A 20103-nucleotide genomic window follows, 5' to 3' on the forward strand; every position below is an offset into this window, starting at 1 on the left:
TGTCGGAGTTAGAAAAGAAAACTTTGTTGAGTGCTGGAGTATATTAATGGTGGTTTTTGCAACAGGGAATGGGCAAGGAACACAGGTTTCCTTTTATTTCCTGGGTTTTAAGCTTCTCTTCCATGAAGCATGTCCTACTGCTACCTTAACTGTTCCCAAAGGCAGTTCATGTTTGGCAACAGCTGTACATTTACTCCTGGTTCCTAATTACAAATGAAATTCAACCCTTTCCACAAAACGGGTTTGGAAAAGGCCACCTCCTCACCTTTTTCCTTCTGGCCTCCTAAAGCCTGAGATGATTTAGTCAGGCCCTGCCTGGGCCCTTTTCACTAGTACAAAGCAGGTGGGGAGCTGGTATCGGTTGCTTAGCTTGAGGGGGATCTGGCAGGAAATGGCGAGTGCCACGCCTGGGGGGCGCACACAGCCCGGCGCTGTAACGTGATCGCGACCTCGCCCCGCCCCTCCCTCTAAAATATGCAACTGCTCCCGGGAGGTGCTGGCGTGGCTTCGCGCATGCGCACAGCGGACGGGGCAAGGGGCACTCCACCCCCGGCCCAGCCCAGCCCAGCAACGCGACGCAACGCAACGCAACGGTCGCTGCGACCTTGGGTGTGGCGCAGAATGTGACGCCGGAGGCGCGAGGCGATGACGAAGGCGGAAGTACGGCAAGGAATGCGGAGGGGCGCGGAGGAGCCGTTAGGCTGAGTTTTTTATTCCCCTTTCCCTTCCGCCACCGGCTGCGGCTCCTACATGGAGGTAAAGGGGTCGCGGCGGCAACAGCAACAACGGAGCCTCTCGGCTGGGCCTCCCGTTTCTGTCGGGGCTCTGGAGTGGGGGTCGGCGCGTGAGGGTCGATGTGTGACGTAGGGTGAACCCCTCTCCCCACACGCACACGTCTCTGGTTCAGACTCCATAAGACTCGACCACTTGGCAGCGGAGGGGGCGAGATTTCAACTGGGGATGGAGGGAGGAGGAAAGTACCACTTGGGGGGTTGGAATGTTCTACCCGAGGATGGGGTCGGGAGGAAGGATCCACCCGGGATGCAACAAGGTACCGTTTGTGAGGGGGAGGAATGTTCCACCCAGAGATGGAGGGAGAAGGAAGGCACCATCTGATTGGTGGAGGGAGAAGGAAGGCACCACCTGGCCTGTAGTCAGCTGGGCACAGACTATTGGGGTGGGGAGGAGAGGCCGCCTTCACCACAGCTTTGCTAACTTTGCCTCTACCCCAGTGCTTTGTACCAGGCTGACTGCAGGCAGGGTGGCTTCTCCCCCACCCCCAAATACAGCATTGGGTGTGATCAGAAGACTGTGTTAGAGCTGCCACTTCCTGAGTCGGTCCATGGGCCTACCTTGCCCACTGCGGCCCTGCATCACCCAGCGCTCCGTCACCTCATTACACTTATCGTGCTTGACTGGCAAACTGCGCTACCAGCTTAGCCCAGCCATGTGTGCAAAGTGTTGCCACTAGCTCACCTCAGAAAGTCCGGCCCGCTGTAATACGAGGGGGGAAAATGTGCCATAACATCCTAGCCGGTGACCAGCCTTCATTTCTGCATGTAACGGGACGTGGCTGGGGCGGATCCAGAGTATATTGGATTCCTGCTTCAGTTGCTCAACAGCTGCGTGGAAGGAGCCTGGCTTGCCTGAGTGGCCCTACCCAATCTGGCAATCCACCTAGCCAGGAAGAAGCCTCTGGCTGGAGGACCTATTTCTGGTCTATTCACTGCCCTGGTCCTATTCCTGGGCAGTGTCCACTGGCTCCTTGAACTCGTTTGAGGGCCAACGGGCACAGGCTGGCATGCTCTGCTTGGTGTCCCCTCAATGCACTTTTTTTAATCCTATGACATTCACTCCTAACTCTGTTTGGTCCTTTAGTTGTCCCACGTGATCAGCGGTGTTCTCTAAGTTAGCCCTCTTTGTCAAGGGTGGTTTATAGCTGCACTTGGTGGGCTTTGGCCTGCATTCCTGAATGGCATCTCAAAAGGCCTGACCTGCCCAAGGGGTCCTGACCTGCCTGCAATCTGTGTGGCTGGGCTGGGCATTCCCTTTATAGAAGAAGGCTGGAAAAGCAAAATGGTAAAGAGAATACTCCGAGAAAAAGGGCAGGTGGGGAGAGTAAAAGGGGGTGGGGTCAGGTTAAGTGCAGGGTAAGGCACTGCTGCTTGCTGCTCTAGGGAAGGAAAGTCCCATCCCTTCTGTGCTCCTCCCACCAGGTGGCCCAACCAGCACAGTAAATTGCTGGCACCAAAGCCAGCAAGGAACAGGGAGTAGCTGGCTCCTGGGTACGTATCACAGAACTGACATGTTGGGGAATAATAGAGACTTGGCAGGATAGCCCGCATGACTGGAGCACTGTCATGGCTGGGTACAAACTGTTCAGGAACAGCAGGTAGGGGAGAAGAGGAGGAAGTGTTGCACTTAATGTGAAAGAGCCACATGATTGCTCAGAGCTCTGGTATGAAACTGGAGATCAGCCTGTTGAAAGTGGGGGTGCCCAGGTAAAGATTTTTTTGGCTGATACCAATGACTAATTATTAACCAGCTATATTGGCTGACACTGATCCAATTGCCAATATGCATCCTGGTAGCTTGGAGAGCATCATCCAGCTGGTATGTCTTTTGTGGGGAGGGGAAACAAGGCCCCCGCAGTAAGGGAATGGGGTTGGGAGAGGCGCAGAACAGCTGGGGTGGGGCACGGGATGGAGCCGCAGCATGTCTGGTGCAGGGGAAGGGCGGCTTCTGCCACTGCATGCACCTCCAGGGGTGGCATGGAGGGCATGTGCCCCCTAGATCTGTGTGTAGGGTGAAGGCAGGCTGCTGCTGTGCGCTTCGGGCCGGAGGCTGTGCCTCCCGCTTCCCACGGGGGATGGCCTGGGCCAGGGCTGCACTCAGGCAAGGTGGTTCAGGTGGCGTTGGGAGGGGGATCATGGGGGAGCTAGAGCCACCCAAAATTTGCCATAACCCCGCCTCCCAGTGCTGCTGCTGCCTACCCAACCCCACCTGGCCTGAGTGCAGCTGCTGGGAAGAGCCCAGCGTAGCCTCCTGCTCAATCCTACAGCAGCAACCCACCATCACCCCACATACAGATCTGGGGGCACATATCTCCCCCAGGGGTGCGTGCAACAGAGGGAGCCATGTCCCCCCCTCTCCTGGATGAGCCACTGACTCTTTCCTTAACCCTGCCCTACCATGGCTGGGCAACAGCTGCCCCACTCCCTCTCTCACTGTGGGGGCCTTGATCAGCCCCCTCCACACCCTTTCCCCCCAACGCCCCGCCCCGACTTACCTGCAGGATGCTGCTCTCCAAGCTGCTGCCGCGTGCATGCTGCAGCTACACACATGCACGTAGCATCTATTGGCGACATTATTGGCCCCATCAGCCAAAAAAAGTCGATTGTTAATAATGTCAGTTTTCCTTTTATTAGTGCTGATATGATATGAACCAATGTGTCGGTGCTCCTCTAATTGAAAGTCTTTGGGTTAGGGTCAGAGAGGAGAGCAACAAGGGTGTTGTAGTGGTGAGTGTGTGTTATAGACCACCAGATCAGGAGGAAGAGGTAAATGAGGTCTTCTTCAAACAGTTAGCAGAAGTTTCCTCATCACAGGCCCTAGTTCTCATGCGGGACTTCAATCAACCTGACTTCTGCTGGGAAGGCAATACACCTGTCATAGACAATCCAGGAAGTTTTTGGAGTGTTGGGGACAACTTCCTGGTGCAAGTGCTGGAGAGGTTTCCTTGATCTGCTGACAGACGGGGAAGAATTGGTGGGCAGTGTAAAAGTGGATGGTAATTTAGATTACAAGAAGACTGAGTTCAGGATCCTGAGGAAAGGAAGAATGGAGAGCAGCAGTGTAAGGACCCTGGACTTCAGGAAAGCAGACTTCAACTCACTCAGGGAATTGATGGACAGGATCTTTTGAGGGGCCAGTCTTAGAGGGAAAGTAATCCAGGAGTGTTGTTTGTGCTTTTAAAGAAACCTTACTGAGGAAGCAGAAAAGAACCATCCCAAAGTACAGAAAGACTAGCAAGTATGGCAGAAGCCCATCTTGACTTGGCAGGGAGCTAAAACAAAAAAGAAGTTTACAAGAAGTGGAAACTTGGACAAACAACTAGGGAGCAATATATGAGTATTGCTCTGGCATGCAGGGATGAAATCAGGAAGGCCAAAGCATAGTTGGAGTTGCAGCTAATAAGGGACATGAAGGGCAACAAGAAGAGTTTCAACAACTGTGTTAGTAACAAGAGGAATATCAGGGAAAGTGTGGGTCCCTTACTGAATGGGGGAGGCAGCCTACTGACAGATGATGTAGAAAAGGCTGAAGTATTCAATGCCTTTTTACTTCATTCTTCACAGATAAGGTCAGCTCCCAGACTACTGGACCTGGCAGTGCCATTTAGGGAAAAATAAGTAGTCATCAGTGGCAAAAAAACAGGTTAGGGACTATTTAGAAAAGATGGACATGCATATGCTTTTTAAGGTGTGGGACCAGAATAAGGCACGAAATTAAAACTGTGGGTGCCCCATGGATTTATAAAGGAGCATAACAATACTTTCTGTTTGGTTAGTTGCTAAGAAGAAACGGCAGCAGTGTGGATGCAGCTTCCAGCTGCTTGTCCCTGGTGCGGCTTCCCACTGTTTGGAAGCTGTGCCTGTGCTGCAGCCAGGAAGTAAGAAGCAGCAGTGATATAGGCACAGCTCCAAGGTGCTTGGCCCCAGTGCAGATGCAATTTGAAAAGATGCAAAGAAAAATCCAAAGGAAGTTTCAAATCACTTACCCATTCATTTCAAATAGAAAATGTAATTCTGTTGCAATACATATACTTTCTAGCGGTATCTGTTAAATTCTGAAATTGTATTTCAGAATGTTTGACAGCTCACTAGAACTTCCTTGAAAACTATTTAGAACTGACCTACTGATGTCAAAACCACTGCATAGGACTGTGGCTTTAGAGCAAAAACTTCCTTATGCAATTTGCATTGTAACTGCTTAATGCTGCCCATGTTGTAACTGCTTAATTTTGCCTACTGATTTTCATAGACACTAAATACTACCTTAAAATGTCCAGTATTTAAGTAGTGTAAAAGATGGTTGACTATGTTGAGATTTTGTTTATTGCAATTGCACTATTGCATACCACAGAAAACTATCTCAGTACTATCCATGGAGATTGTCAGAGTATATATTCGTTGTTATACCTGATCTGATGTATCAAGAGTCTGGTAACCTTCCCAGTGGTATCTCTGTGGTATACGAGTTATTTCTGTTATATAAGCTAGCCTTTTGAAACGTTTCAGAGGTGCTTCAAAACCGCTTGAAATGTTTCAAAATGTTGTGTCTCCTTTCACGTGTGTTTGGTTACATGGAGGTTTGTGGTGAGATTTAGGAAGTGAAGTTGTTGTTGCCTTTGCCTTCGATCTGTATGTGAGCTAACAGTCTGATTTTGGCCTTTTGTCATGGAACCTGCATCAGCTGTTCTAAGTTTCCCACCAGTGATTGTCCCAGCTACACAGTATTCCAGATTCAGTTCAAGATTTCTTTAAATAAAATCAGATGTTTTCCAATGCAAGTATTCCTATTCCAAGTATTTTCCTATGCCTTTACTTGACTTCTGAATATAAAACAACACCTATTCTTTGTGCTGTCAGTGCCTGGTGAAAATTAGATCTTTCAAACCCAGCCCAAGAGGTGGTAAACCTGGTTGAATCCTGTTTGGAAAATTCCCTATAAAAGCATTGTTCATTTAAAATATTCTCCTCCACTGAAGTTTCCATTTGTCTGTATCTTCAAATCCAGAACATTAAGTCACATTTTAACATAATTTTAAAACAAAATAAATAGGTTTTGTTTCCATAATAAGCAAAACAAAAACGTAATATTGACTATGTGTCATGAGATTTATTATGAAACCATCCAGATAGAGCTCTCTCTCATCTTATATCTGAGCTCATCTCTTACGGGGCTTCTGCCTTTTTGGGGGTTTTTGGGTTTTTTAAAAAAAAATACTTCTTGAGCAGTTAATTACTGTCATTTATAACAGATTTAGCTAGTCCCAAGAGTTGTATAATAAAAATGTCCTTTCTGCCATTGTTTTTCTTCAGGTACAAGATGCTGGGCAAGATATGTTGGCTTCCCCTGCTACACCAGGAACAGGCAAATCAAAGGTATGCTATTTTACAAACATAATTAATTTGGACAGCAGTAATTTGTATTCATACAACCAACAGTAGCCACTACTGCTAGTGGGAAGACTCAGTAGGGAGTAATTTAAAGGGTACCTCTAACTAGTCTGTTTTTGCCGAAATGGAATTACATTATTTAAACTTGGGACCTTGACTGCTGAGGAGGAATTCTTCTGAATTCATTGGCTGTTATCACTACTTGGAGCACATGTACTAACCTTTTAGTGGCATCCAGTTCAAACAATGAGCATTTATTTCCTTATGTACATCCATATCTCTATGTAAATATACTGCCCACTTGTAAAACAACGTTAAGTCAGCATGCCGGATTCGAGAACATTACACAATTTACATTATGCTCAAAATGCCTCCATTATTTTTAACTTGGCTTATATTCACTTGTCTAAAGAATTTTAACTCAACTTCCCAGAAAGCTGACCCTTAAGGCTTTGAGGTCTATATTTTGAATGGGTATTAACCACTTAAGCTCCTCCTTAAGTTGTAAAATTATATGTAGACTTACTTTTTTTGACATTGTACAGTTAGGTTGTGATACCAGCATAGGGGAAGGCATGTACTTGTCCTACATTTTAACTTTTTGGAAGTCAGTTAAATTTTCTCTTTGCAGTTTAGTAATCTTGCAAGTTAGAAATGTAACAAAGCATGCTTTCCCTGTGTTGTACAGCTGGATACATTACCCAAAGAAGATCTCATCAAATTTGCAAAGAAGCAAATGATGCTTATACAGAAAGTGAAATCAAGATGTGCAGGTAACATGGGTTTAGTTGACTGTTCAAGACCTTTTTAGAACCTGAAAAATATCACACTGTGATGTATTAGCTAAATAATAATATTTTGTGTTACCCCATTAGACACCTGGTTTAGTATCCAAGTGAATACCTAATTTTTCAGTTCCTCATTCCCTCCCATTTTCCTTACTCCTGGGAAAGGTTTGAGGTAGATGTCCCAGAATGGAGGAAAGACAAGAAGCACTGCACTGATTTGATATTTAATATTTCTACCTGAGCAGACAAGGAGGAGTGATGGGAGAAAATATTTTGATCAAGTTGGTAATTGAACAGTATCCTGGAGTGGGGCTTATCACTGTATATCTGTTCCTGGTGGTAGTAACAAGCAAGAAAAGGGAGGGTGGATACTTCTAATAGAAACTGGCAGTTGCCAGCTACTCTGAGTCCATGTGATGGATGTTGGGTATCTTCTGCCTTTTGTGATTATTCTATTTTGCTCACAGTTGTTCTCCTGATCCTGGTGGAGGAGTTCTGACAACTACATACAGGCTGTTTATATTTATTGGCTTTAGTATACTGTAACACAATGGCAGTTGTCATTCAGCATAGGATCCAGCTGCTTTGCTTGAACTGATTTTTCTCACACTAGATGTGTTCACAGCCATTGAATAATAACGTGCAAGTCTGGCTTCCCACTTTCAGTTTGCATGCTTTCTAACTGTTTTTTCTAGGTACTAATAGATTTTACTCTATAATTGTTGTACAACCCTACTGCAAAATATGATAGTATTCTTAAAAAATTGTCGTACAACCTTACTGCAGAGTGTGATAGTATCTTAAAAAATGTATAGACACTAGGGGTGCACCGATAGAGACTTGAGGGGCTGATACTGATTCAATTTCTATTACAACTGTGTTCAGCTGGTGAGTCTGTTGTGGTGGAAGGGGAAAGGAGGGGGGGAAGGGGCATGGAGAAGGCAGATCAACACCCTGTGCAGTGAGGGTGACAGACGGACAGACATTGCCCAGCTGGGCAGGGTGCAGGACAGAGCCACGGCTCGTATGGGGGAGGGACACGGGGCAGCTTCTGCTACTACATGCACCCCAAGAAGATATGGCATGTGCCCCCTGAATTTGTGTGTGGTAGGTGGGCTGCAGCTGGGGCTATGCTGGGCTCTCCTTGGCAGGGGCTGGGTTTGGGGTGAGCGGTAGTAGTGCTGGGAGGGGGCTAAGTTGGGGGGGCCTGCAGCCACCCCGAATTTCACCATAGCTTCCCCTCCAGGTGGATGGCAGCAGTGCTGGGAAGGGGGGTTGGGGAGGCTACTGCGAAATTTGAGGTGCCTGCAGCGTGCCCCTTTCCCCTTCCCCCGTCCCATAGCCCCCTCGCAGTGCTGCCGCCACCTGTCCCAAGCCCAGCCCCCTCAGAGAAGAGCCCAGTGCAACCCCAGCTCCATCCCACAGCTGCAGCCCGCCCACCCCACCCTGCGCAGATCCAGGGGACACCTGCCCCACGCCCCCCTGGATATGCCGCGGCTCCATCCTGTGTCCCACCACATCCCAGCTGCACCTCTAGTAGACACCTAGCTAAGATTGCTTCTTAAAAAAAAATGGTAAGTCATCAGGCACCATTGTGGCTGATCTACCTGAACCTCTTTAAAAATAAGTCAGAGACTACTAAATATATTTATTTTTCTTCTGGCTGTCTTGGTATATAAATGGTTTAAAAACTGAAACACCAAGTTTCAGTGCCTATATAACATGTACAGAATAACTCACCCAGAAGTTCTTGACTTAAATGGACATCAAGTTGTTTTCAGAAATTTTTAAACTTTGTAGTTGCTATTTTTGCACGCTTACTTTTTATGGTGTCAGAAAGGAGCTGATAGATTTTTTTTTTTTAATTCCAAATAATGAATTCAGTGAAACTTGTATACAATTAACTTTTGTTCTAGAATTGGAAAAAGAGGTTGAAGAACTCAAATCAAAGCCAGCTGCTGGAGGAACAGATGATATTATTCAGGTAGGAATATGTGATTGGCTTCTGTAAGTTGTAAATTATTTTCATAACCTTTACATACCATTGAAGCTCCTTGTTCACATCTGTAATGAATATCTAATAAACCTTTTTATTCTGACTGATTCAGATAAGACCTCATGCCCACAGGACAATTCCTTTGTCTGTTAAAATCCTCTTAAAAGTTTCTGTAGTAGGGGATAATTTAGCTCATGTAATTGCTGCAGATTCATATGCAAATGATGGAGTTGTTTTATGCCATCCAGCAGTTCAGAAAGAAGGCATTTGTTGCAATGAATGTACTTAAAACTCCCACCTTTGAGTTTCGTGATAAATACAGGTAGGTTGTCAAAAATGGTGTAATTTATGTAGCTACCAAAGTAAAAAGTCAATGTAAGAACCTTTAAAGAATTCAAAATTTGCTTTAATAATTTGATGGGTAAAATTATTTACATGAACCTTACAGCTTTTATTTTCTGGGCATTAAAAACCATAAAACTTAGTGAAACCAGTTTTCTAGTAAAACAAATCCATTCTACTTGATAGGTTATCTACATTAGATGTTAGCAGTGTGGCTGTTAATATTTTTCATCTGTACTTTCATCTGAAGGTATTAACTCAAATACAAGACAAGGGTTACCCCTCTCCCCTTTCAGCATTGGGAATAAAACCCTTTGTCTTGGATTTGAGTATAAGGTAGAGTGAAGGCAGGCAGCTGATGTGGCTCAGGCTCTGCCCTCAATCCAGGGTTGGGGTCAGGGTTGGAGCTGCAGCAGCTGCCTGTCTCTCCACCTATCCCTGACAGACTTTGCCCCCTAGTGCCTGTGCCTTACAGCTTCTGACATCCCCTCTTCCCCAATCAGTCACGACTCTGGTCCCATTCTGGCCTAGGGCACAGAGCACAGGGTAGCTCCAGCCACTGGTGTTCTGGTGTTCCCAGTGCCAGAGGATAGGGGCCATAGGCTGCAGGAAGGGAGGCAGACATTGTAGGGGGGAAAATGGGTACAGGCACTGAAGCGGGAGGGCAGGAGGCACAGGCACCACAGTGTGGGGTGCAAGTGCTGGGAGGGTAAGCAGTGGGCGGGGGTAGGAGGCAAGTCATTATGGGGGGCAGGGGGCAGACTACCTATCTCCACATGACTTTCCCTGCTGCTGCTGCATTCACTGCTGTAGCAGTGCAGGGATACAAATTTATGACACCCCTCCAATAGTTAGATCCTAGTCATGGAAAGCTGTAATAAATTTATACTCGGGGGGGATGATCCTAAATTTAAAGCTGTCCTGGAAGCAGACATACATGGTAATTCTTGTATTAGGTATTATTCTCTTGTACAAAAAAGAAAAAAAAAAGAAACCTTAAGGCCAGTATCTTGCCTAGCAGAGATTGCTGAGACACTTATTTCTACATTGAGTAATACCTCTTCACACCAGTATTTATTTTTGTCTCAAAATTAGGCTCTCACAGAAAGACTGGATGTTGTTCTTTTGGAAAAAGCTGAAAGCCAGCAGCAGTGTCTTGCTCTGAAAAAAGAAAGTGCCCAAAGGAAACAAGAAGCAGAGGTAATCAAATAAGTAGAAATCATTTTGCTTAAAAGAAAAGTGTGTCAATAGTTGTATTGTTTCTTTGTATTAAGTGCTAACTAATACCAGTATTTAATATTAGGAAGCAATAGTATGATTCATTTTCCTTTTAATCCCTTTTTCATTGGCTTATGTTCATAAATAATATTCAAGTTTACGTATGTCTAAGTATAATTAGCCATGTGGACTTCTTGTTATAGTATTTATTTAGAGTATTGAAAGAACTGGCACAAATGGGCACAAGGGTCAAATCTTCCAGAAACACAGAAAGAATCAATAGGTATCAGATCTTGAAATATCCTGTCAGTTGTCCCCTCTGCTTTTGCAAGAGCTGTTAGTTGCATTCTAGCCGTTGACCGTGATTCTTTCAGCAAACGTTATATTCTTAATGTTTATGTGTCCCTATTCATCTGTACAACGAAAAATTAAAAAAATAGACCTGTAGATTTCACATGTTGCAAGTTTAAGCTGTTAATATGTTTCATGTTGTAAGAATAAATGTAATAGGTTACGTCTTGTTCTGGTACAGTAATTGCTATCAAGGGCTTATCTCCAATTTCTTTCCAGATTTCCTTGGCCATACATAAAGGATGTGGAGATCAGAGTCGCCAAGTTCATAGTTGTTTAAATTAATAATTTATATTTTTATAATTTTTAATCAATTTAGTGTTAAACTTCCACTCAGCAATTTACAAATAACGAGTCCAAATGCTTTTTTATATAGACTTTTTAAAGTGAGACTATAATATGTGCTAATATTGTTGTATATTTCCCATATCTAAAGCTGTCTGTATTTAATGTTTTTTTCAGACTGCTGTAACAAAGATAGAAGAACTGCAGAAGCAATTAGCAGAGTCAAGTGCTGATTACTTGAAAGAAATTGAAGCCCTTAAAACAGAAATAGCAAGATCACAGTTCATATATAATGAAGACCTGACCAGACTACAGAAGGAACTAGAAGAAGAAACAAAGAAATGGAAAGAGCTTATGCAACAGCTTGAACTTTATCATAACCAGGAAGAAGAAATGAAAAAACTACAAGAAGAGGTCCAGCAAATTAAGCCTGTGTATGAGAAACAGATTTTGCATCTGAACAAAGAGTTAGAAGCTATCAGTGATAATAAAAATAAAGAAATTGCATGTTTGCAAGAAACTATCAAAAGTCATTTTCAGCATTCCCATAGTGAAATAAATAATTTACAGGAAGACCTTATAAAATTAAAAAATGCACACCAGGAAGAGGTGTCAGAGTTGATGCATCAACTTGAAACCTCTGCTAAAGAAAATGAAGAAAAGCTAAAACAGATAGATAAGCTAACACAAGATTTGGCAGAACAATTTTTGATAAAAGAGAAGAGCATAAGGGACAATCTCCATTGTGGTAATGAGGAGTCTGTGTGCGACCAAGAACACCAAAGAGAAGCTCTAAGTAAAAATAAAGAGAACCAAATTAATGTTATAGATACACAAGAGGACCTGTGTGCAGAAACACAAATGGAAAAAAATGTGAGGTGTTTAGAACGTACCTTGAAAGAACTGGAATCTCAGTATAGTATATTAAAAGATGAACTGACCTATATGAGTAATGTTAAATTAAAACTGGAAGCGGAAATCCAGCACACAAAGGATGAATACTTTCATGAGCGAGAAGACTTGGAATTTAAAATTAATGAACTGCAGCTTGCTAAGGAAGACTATTGTGGTTTAATTGAAAAACTAAAATCTGATCTCCAAGCAACAAAACACCAATGTGAAATCACTGTAAAAGAACATAACTTAGAAATTCAGAATCTGAGAAACCAACATATGAGAGACATGTCTGCACTAAAGGAAACTTTATTATCAAGTTCAGAAAAAGAAAATATGGCATTAGTTTTTGAAATACAGGAGCTTAAGGAACAATATCAAAAGCTCTTGCAGGAGAAAGAAGAAGCAGTGTCCAATTATGAGAGCTTGAGGGAAACGCTGGAAACTCTACAAACAGAATTGGGGGAATCTGCTGGAAAAATCAGCCGGGAGTTTGAGACGATGAGGCAACAACAAGCTTCTGATGTCAGTGAGCTACAACAAAAACTCAGAGCTGCTTTCAATGAGAAGGATGTCCTTCTTGAAACTGTGAATCGTCTCCAGGAGGAGGCAGAAAAATTATCATCAAAACAAACAGAAGTGGAAGAATTTAAGAATAAAATAATCTTGCTTCAAGAGGAGAATGAGTCAGTGATGACCTGTCTCCATCAAAAAGAGGATGCAGTAAAAGAACTGGAAGAAAAGTTGATTGTTCTTGACACTCAGAAAGATGGTATCTTAAATCAAGTGAATAACTGTGCTGAAGAGATTGAAAACCTTCAAGAAGCATGCAAGAAAGAACAACAAAGGGTTCTAGAACTTCAACAACAAGCAAAAATTGTTAACCAGTGTAACAGTGAACTGAGAAAAAAGGTAGAGGAATTAACGGAGAGCCTAAATGCAGCTTTAATAGAGAAAAATGAGAATAACCACAAGTTAGAGCAATTGGAGGGAAAAACTGAAGCTCTTTTGCTTGACAACAAGAGTCTCTTATCTCAAGCAAGTAGTCTTCAGGAGGAAAATATGCAAGTCAGTAAAGAAAAAGACAGATTAACTAGAGACCTGGAAAAAATTACATCTGAGAAAGAGGGTTGGTCGGTATTTAAAGAACAAGTGGAAAGGTTAGAAAAGGAACTACAAAAAGCTGTCAATGAAAAAGACCGCTTAATGGCACTACTTGAAAGTGAAGAAACACATAAATCCCTTGCCAGAACTCAGCTACACACTCTGTTTGAGCAATTGGGGTCCGCATTTTCAGATTACAATAAAGAATGTGATGCTGTTAATTTATTACAAATTGCAAATGAATACTTGGTGAAAATGAAAGAGGAAGAAAAGAACCTGACTTTACAAAACGATGAAAAGATTCTTCATTTGCAGCAGGAGATAGGGAGGCTTCAGGAAGAAAATGTTGCTCAGTATTCAGAACTTAGGTCTCTTCTTCAAGATTTTGAAAAAGAAAAAGGTCTCTTAAAAGAAGAACTGGAAGGAGCTTTGTCAGAAAAAGAAGCACTTCAGCTGGACATCCAGGAGTTAGAGAGAGCCAGTGAGAAAGCACGGAATGAAAACCAAGATCTTCTTGTTCACATAGAAGAGATCTTTCAAAAACTTGCTAGTTATGAAAATCAAATCCAAGAGCGGCAGAAGGACTCTAGTACAGAAGACCAAGAAAACTTAAATCTCACTCTAGAAAAAAGAGACATTGAACTCAAAAGCGTGAAAGCGGAACTGAACTCTCTAAAGGTTATATTTTTGTTATTGAAGTACATAGACTAAACTTCTAAAGCCGTATTTGGTAGAATGACTGATTGTTTATTAATCGGTGGGATGGAAGAAATTATCTAATGGGAAGGTTATCTATTCCATCTCTATGATTCTGACTCTATCTTAAATGAGCAAAACTTAAGGTGCGTGTTAGATCAGTTATTTCCCCTGCTCTGTTTACAATAACTTCCAGGGCTACCACAAACTTCCTTATATCTAAAGTTGGTTGGTGTCTGATAGTGACCGAGGAACAACAGCTGCACAGAATTACTTGAGCCCTCTTTACTTGCTCTTGACATAATTGGATGGAAAACAGCTGTTGCAAGAATGATTTCTCCTTCTTTTAAAGTTTTTTGTTTGTTTGTTTGTTTTTAATTATTGAGGAAACACACCTTTTTGTTGTTGTTTATATAGAAATAGACTAGATTTTGGCTTTTAACTTTATTTTTGATTGGCTGCTTAATATGTCTTGCTGAGAAATAGCAGACACCACAAATGCTTGTATGCTTGTAATATATCATTTACCTTTGTTTATGATACAGGACTTAGTGGAGAAGTTGACTATGAAAAATGACCAACAGTCTTCAGTAGCAGAGCTTCAAGAAAAAATTGGTACAACTTATGGCCTTTGATTTAATCAGTTTTAATTTTTAAACTTACTTAAAAATCTTGCCTCCTTTTCCTCTGCATCAACACAATTCATCTTTCATCTTTAACTTGTTTATGGAAGTAAAGGATTGCTTTCTTTATATCCAAAAAGAAGGCTAAATAATGCTGATGTCTGTTACCAGTATCAGTACTTTTTCTAAAATACTCAGTTTCTTTATATCATGGGTTATGCATGACTGACTACAGCTTGCATAACTCTACAATTCAGGAGATAGGATCTACTACTATTATGAATTGGTAACCGTTATAGTACCACTGAACAGTTTACTTCTAGTTTTTTTAAAGAGTAAAGCTAGGCTCCCAGGGCATTCCATTAGCCTTGTAGTAAAAGACTAGACCTAGGTGGAAATTAAACCTATTGAGTTTCACTGGAGGGTTGTAACCTAAATAATAGATTTCTTGTGGAATATTTTAGAATCTAAAGTACCTATAATAGAAGTTCTTTTTAGATTACTGTCTCTTCCATTTAGAAATAAGCAAAACGACCATATACATTCATGGCTAATAAAATTATATTAGCAAATCACTTATACATATCAGGGAACAGACAAAGCATTAAAAAATTGGCAAATATTAGCGGCTGGCTTCATTGCTTACAAGGTATTATTCTATTCTGGAGTCTTGGGTTTCATTTACCCCTCCTAGTTTTAATTGCTGTGGATGTCATTTGATCATATGAAGCCTAGGGGTAATTGCCTCTGGTCAAGCACCCTTTTGTTCCCTTTTCTTAAAGTGGGAAATAGTTGTACAGTTTGGAGTCCTTAGAACTGATTCAAGAAGAGCCACCACACCCTTACTGTAGAAATATGCATTGGAAATGACCAAGGCACTTATCCTAAAATGGTTGAGAAGATGTGATACCAAATTGAAAAAAAAGTGAATTACAGAATGAGGTGAGCTTCCAAACAAAGCTTTCAAGAGATTGATTGAATGAAGTGTTTGAGGGTATGTCTATCACAAGGCAGTGCTGTGTAGAAATACCCAGGTCAGCTCTGCAAAACAGCTATATTAGCACAGTGTTGCAGTGAACTGTTAATCCCTACTCCTTGTTAGCCCAAACAGCACCGTGCTATTGTTCTAGAGTTACTGTACACACAGAGCTAACTTGAGGTATCTGGGTAGTGCTGCCTTGCACTGTATAGACATACTACAGATGTCTTCCAGTTTTTCACTGATATTGAATGCTTATCATTCTTTGTATGAAGGACCTTTTAAATACACATGCATATTTTATTCTGTTGCTCAGATGAACTATTTTCTTTGATTTTAGTAAAGCTGGAAAGGGAATCTACAGAGAGAAAAGAAAAGTTAAACAAAATTAAGATGGTTGCTGTGAAAGCAAAGAAAGAACTGGATTCCAGCAGAAAAGAGGTAATTTTTTGAGACCTTAATTTGAAGAGTTTTCTGATGCACAACAAGGTTAATTATGGCATAATTCTGTGTTCTTTATAATAAGATCCAGGGTCTTAGAGAAGAATTAGAATTGGTACGATTGGAGAAAGATCAGTTATCTGCTTCCATGAAGGATATCATTCAGGGAGCTGAAAGCTATAAGGTAAGTTGTACTGTATCTTCAAAAATATAGATTTATCAGAAAATATTCTTTTTGATTATAACACTGTAGTCCTAACTCCATTTTCTGTCTAACTCTTCTTAATTGTATAATACTCAGGCTACCAGTTTTCCATGTGTGATTACAACATTCTTCCTCCCTTGCTTTAAATGGTTGTGATGTGTTGTCAGTATTGCCAGTTTCATCTGAGAAGTAACTGTTCTTTAGTTATGGGTAAAACTATTCCTGTCAGCTATATAGAATATAAACACATACATATACATCTTAATTTTTACTATATTTCTTACTTGCATGTAGTGTGGCCTTTTTACTGTAGGGCATCTAAACAATATATATTTTTAAAACAGCAAGAGTTTCCATTATAAACTTAAAAAAATACTGACTTTTATACTGAAAAGTTCCATGATCAGTATCTGCCCAGCAAAGATATTTGTTTTACAAAGAAAGTCTTTCTGCTTAAATTGATCAGCAGAAAAAAAAAAATTTGCATGAGAATTATATGTAAAAAGAAAATCTAACCATACCTTTTGAAATGTGGACCTCGTGCACATTCTGGACTTGTAAAGTTGTAACGTGGGACATGGAATGTTCAGAAATGTATTTTCTCATTAGGAACCTGAATAGCATCAGTTGACATTCTTTCTAACACAACCAGAAAGGTCAAACAAGGATAAGTAATATTGGGAACACTTTCATGAGAGAAATTCTTTCCTGGAAACATCAAATCCTCTCTAAAATTTGCCTTTAACATCATCAACATTTCTAATAAAATATTGATATAATAGAGTTATTTTTTTAAAGTTCTACCAGTCGATGTCAGCAAAAATGGCATTCTTTTCTCACCCAATCAATTTGAAATGTAAATTTCAAGGTTAATTAGAACCCTTTGGATTCTGGTGTTAAACTTAGCCAAAGAAAACAAGGCTTTACATGTGGAAACGCCTTGTGCTAATGCAGTTAATTTAAGGTTTCAACTGTGTCTTTGCCCCCATGGCCAAAAGAAAACAAGTTCTCTTAGTGACCTGCCATTTAAGAAGGATGCATGAAATTACGTTCAAAACATATTTTATGTAACAGACAGTTACCTACTCCAAAAACAGACCTCACCTCAGTCAAATCCTTCAATTGTACATGTCACTAAGTAAAACAGCATAAATCTACTAAGGAAAACTTTAAGTTTGTTTCTACCACAACCTTGAATGGAAATACAACTTTAATTTACCATTAGTATTTCTTGGTGCATCTACATGTGCTTAACTGCACAGTAGACTAATTTACTTCAGTGTAAAGTGTCACAGTCTACACATGATGCTGTTAGACAGCAGCAACCTTATTTTCATTGCTATGAGAGAGTACTGTCCCTGGCAGTATTACGGGGATGAAAATAACTGAACCTAAACACACATGTAAATGCTGGCTCAGATGTAAATTGCACCCAGGCAGCAGGGTGCCAGACCCCTCCTGCTGTCTAGTCACACAGCTCTGTTCTTTGGACACTCTTGTGTCCCAGCTGGCCCCTCTGCTGCCCAACACTGCGACCCGGAGCCCAGGGTTGACTCCCAGAGCCTCCTACCAGCCCAGGGCTGTTCTGCCCCAGCTCAAACTGTTGCGGTCCCAGGTGCATGTATAGATGCTGTGTCTGGGAGCTGTTAACTCTGGCACAAACTGTGCCAAAGTTAATCATGGTGCATTAATTGAACATGTAGATGCACCCTCTGATATCACAATAAGAGATGCAAGATACTAAACAGCAAAAAGTAAAAGTGTAGTTTACACTTTTTATTACAAGTGAGTCATAGTTTTCTATGTTTTTAACAACATTTCAAGTGGTTTTTTTAATGTTTCAAGAATCTCCTATTGGAATATGATAAGCAAGCAGAACAACTGGATTCTGAAAAGGATCGAGCAAATAACCTTGAACGTCAGGTAGATGACATTACAAGACAATTCCAGACATCAGCTCAGCAGGTAAATTATATTGTACTTGAGCAGTTATTGGTTCTAATAGATGGAGTTGATCTTGTGTCACCAATTTAATACAGCGGTGCTTATATTAATTATCCCCCTAATTTTCATAATCCTGCTTCTACTTTCGATAGTTTTGCTCAAAAGTTGTTTTTAACGAGATAGATGTTATGCTATTTGCAATATTTGGATTGGGAAAATAATTAAAATAACAGGAATAAGAACAGTGTTTGGATATCTCTGAGTCTCAAATATCTAGTGTTCTGGAATGTGCGGTAGTTGTCATAGCCAGGAATTGCAGAAACTTGAAATTAAGTGCATTTGAGCAGACACAAAGTATTGCTATTCCACACTCACTGCCGAGGTAAGTGTTAAAGTCCTCCGTAATAGATCAGCGGCAGGGCTGTGCAAAATGGCTGTTTTGTTTCCAATCTGGATTCGTCTGTTTCAGAGGAACAATGATTCATTTCAGATCAGTGTTCCGTTTTGATTTGGCTGAACCTGTTCTGGAATTTCGAGGCTGTTTCAGTGCTGATTCAGATAGGGCATGGAAAGGAAGGCGCAGCCGGGCAGCTGCAGGTTCTCCCACAACTCCTTTGGCTGTGCCTGCCTTTCCCTAGGTTGGGGGAGGCACGGGAGAAGCCCCCATGGCTGCCCTGCCCACCATCATCCCCCTCCTGGCACTTAAAAAAAGCCAAAAAATAAACCCACACTCACTGGCTGCAGCAGCAGCGATCGGGGCCTCTGGGGGCTCATGGCAGAGCCATAGCATGGGGCAGTTTGGGGCAGCCGGGATTGCCCCCATCTCTGCCTGGCATGAGCACAACAGCTGCCCCATGGTGCAGGTGCAGCACAGCTTGGTACAGAGCTGCATGCTGTCTGGGAGCTGAAGCCATTGGGATTGAGCACTGCGGGCTCTGGCTTATAGGTAGAGCCACCCCAGCTCCCAAACAGTGTGCGGCACCCTGCCAAGCCGCACCGCACCCACACAATGCAACAGCTGCCGTACGGGTGCCAAGCCGGTGGGCGATCCACACCGTCTCCTTGCTGCTTCGTGGTACCACGAGCCCTCAAAGGCCCTGATTGCTGCTGCTCCAGCCAGTGAGTGCAGAGCTCTTTTGTTTTTTGGTGCCAAGAGGCTGGGGCCAGGCAGGGCAGTTATGGGGGCTTCTCCTGCAGCTCTGCCAGCTGTGTCTGCCTCTGCCCTGGCAGGGGGAGCTGCAGGAGAAGCCCCCATGGTTGCCCCGTCCAGCCCCAGCCTCCAGCGGGCCCCTAGATCTGTGTGTGGGATAACAGAAGGCTACCATTCCTTCCCCCAGAGCACTGGGATTGGAAGGGATCTGAGTGACAGATCACAGCCACTGGCCAGCTACGGATGTCAGCTGAACTCCAACTAGCTTCGAGCATCAAGGACAATAAAAAGTCCTTTTTCAGATATGAGGGGAGCCGGAGGAAAAGTGACGGCAACATTGGACCCCTGCTGAACCAGATGGGGCAACTGACAACTGAAGCCCAGGAAAAAGCCAACCTATTAAATGGGTACTTTGTGTCAGTCTTTCATCAGTCCCATGGGGCGCCCTTGCCCGCTATGGGACAGGGAGGTCCTGGTGGGGGGGATCCCCTGCCCTCCATTAATTCTGACCTCGTGAAGGAACACCTTGAGAAGCTGGATACCTTCAAGTCAGCCGGCCCTGACAATCTACACCCAGGGTACTCAAGGAGCTGGCGAGCATCATAGCCCAGCCTCTGACACAGATCTTTGAAAACTCCTGGCGCTTTGGTATAGTGCCCAAAGACTGGAAGAAAGCCAAAGTGGTGCCTATCTATCAAGAAACGGAGGAAAGTGAAGCCAGCTAACTATAGGACCATCAGCCTGACATCTATCCCGGGGAAGATCTTAGAAGAGTTTATTAAAGAGGCCATCCTTAATGGACTGGCCGACGCCAATATCCTACAGGATAGCCAGCACAGGTTTGTTGCGGGTAGGTCTTGCTTGACCAATCTCATTTCCTTCTATGACCAGTTGACCTATCAACC

General features: G+C 42.7%; 1 protein-coding gene across 1 annotated transcript in view; it reads left to right on the plus strand.

The window, feature by feature from the left end:
• Window positions 1-583: 583 nt before the first annotated feature.
• GCC2 (GRIP and coiled-coil domain containing 2) overlaps window positions 584-20103 on the plus strand; it is a 57105-nt gene continuing 37585 nt past the window's right edge. Inside the window, exons 1-10 of the mRNA XM_019529595.1 lie at window positions 584-756; window positions 6105-6167; window positions 6871-6955; window positions 8887-8954; window positions 10404-10508; window positions 11340-13838; window positions 14402-14471; window positions 15799-15899; window positions 15985-16083; window positions 17950-18069. Of these exons, the coding sequence (XP_019385140.1) occupies window positions 751-756; window positions 6105-6167; window positions 6871-6955; window positions 8887-8954; window positions 10404-10508; window positions 11340-13838; window positions 14402-14471; window positions 15799-15899; window positions 15985-16083; window positions 17950-18069 (3216 nt within the window). The 5' untranslated portion in view covers window positions 584-750. The remainder of the gene's footprint in view (window positions 757-6104; window positions 6168-6870; window positions 6956-8886; window positions 8955-10403; window positions 10509-11339; window positions 13839-14401; window positions 14472-15798; window positions 15900-15984; window positions 16084-17949; window positions 18070-20103) is intronic.

Source organism: Crocodylus porosus, unplaced genomic scaffold (assembly GCF_001723895.1).
Source record: "Crocodylus porosus isolate Cpor-Errol unplaced genomic scaffold, CroPor_comp1, whole genome shotgun sequence".
Lineage (NCBI taxonomy): Eukaryota > Metazoa > Chordata > Crocodylia > Crocodylidae > Crocodylus > Crocodylus porosus.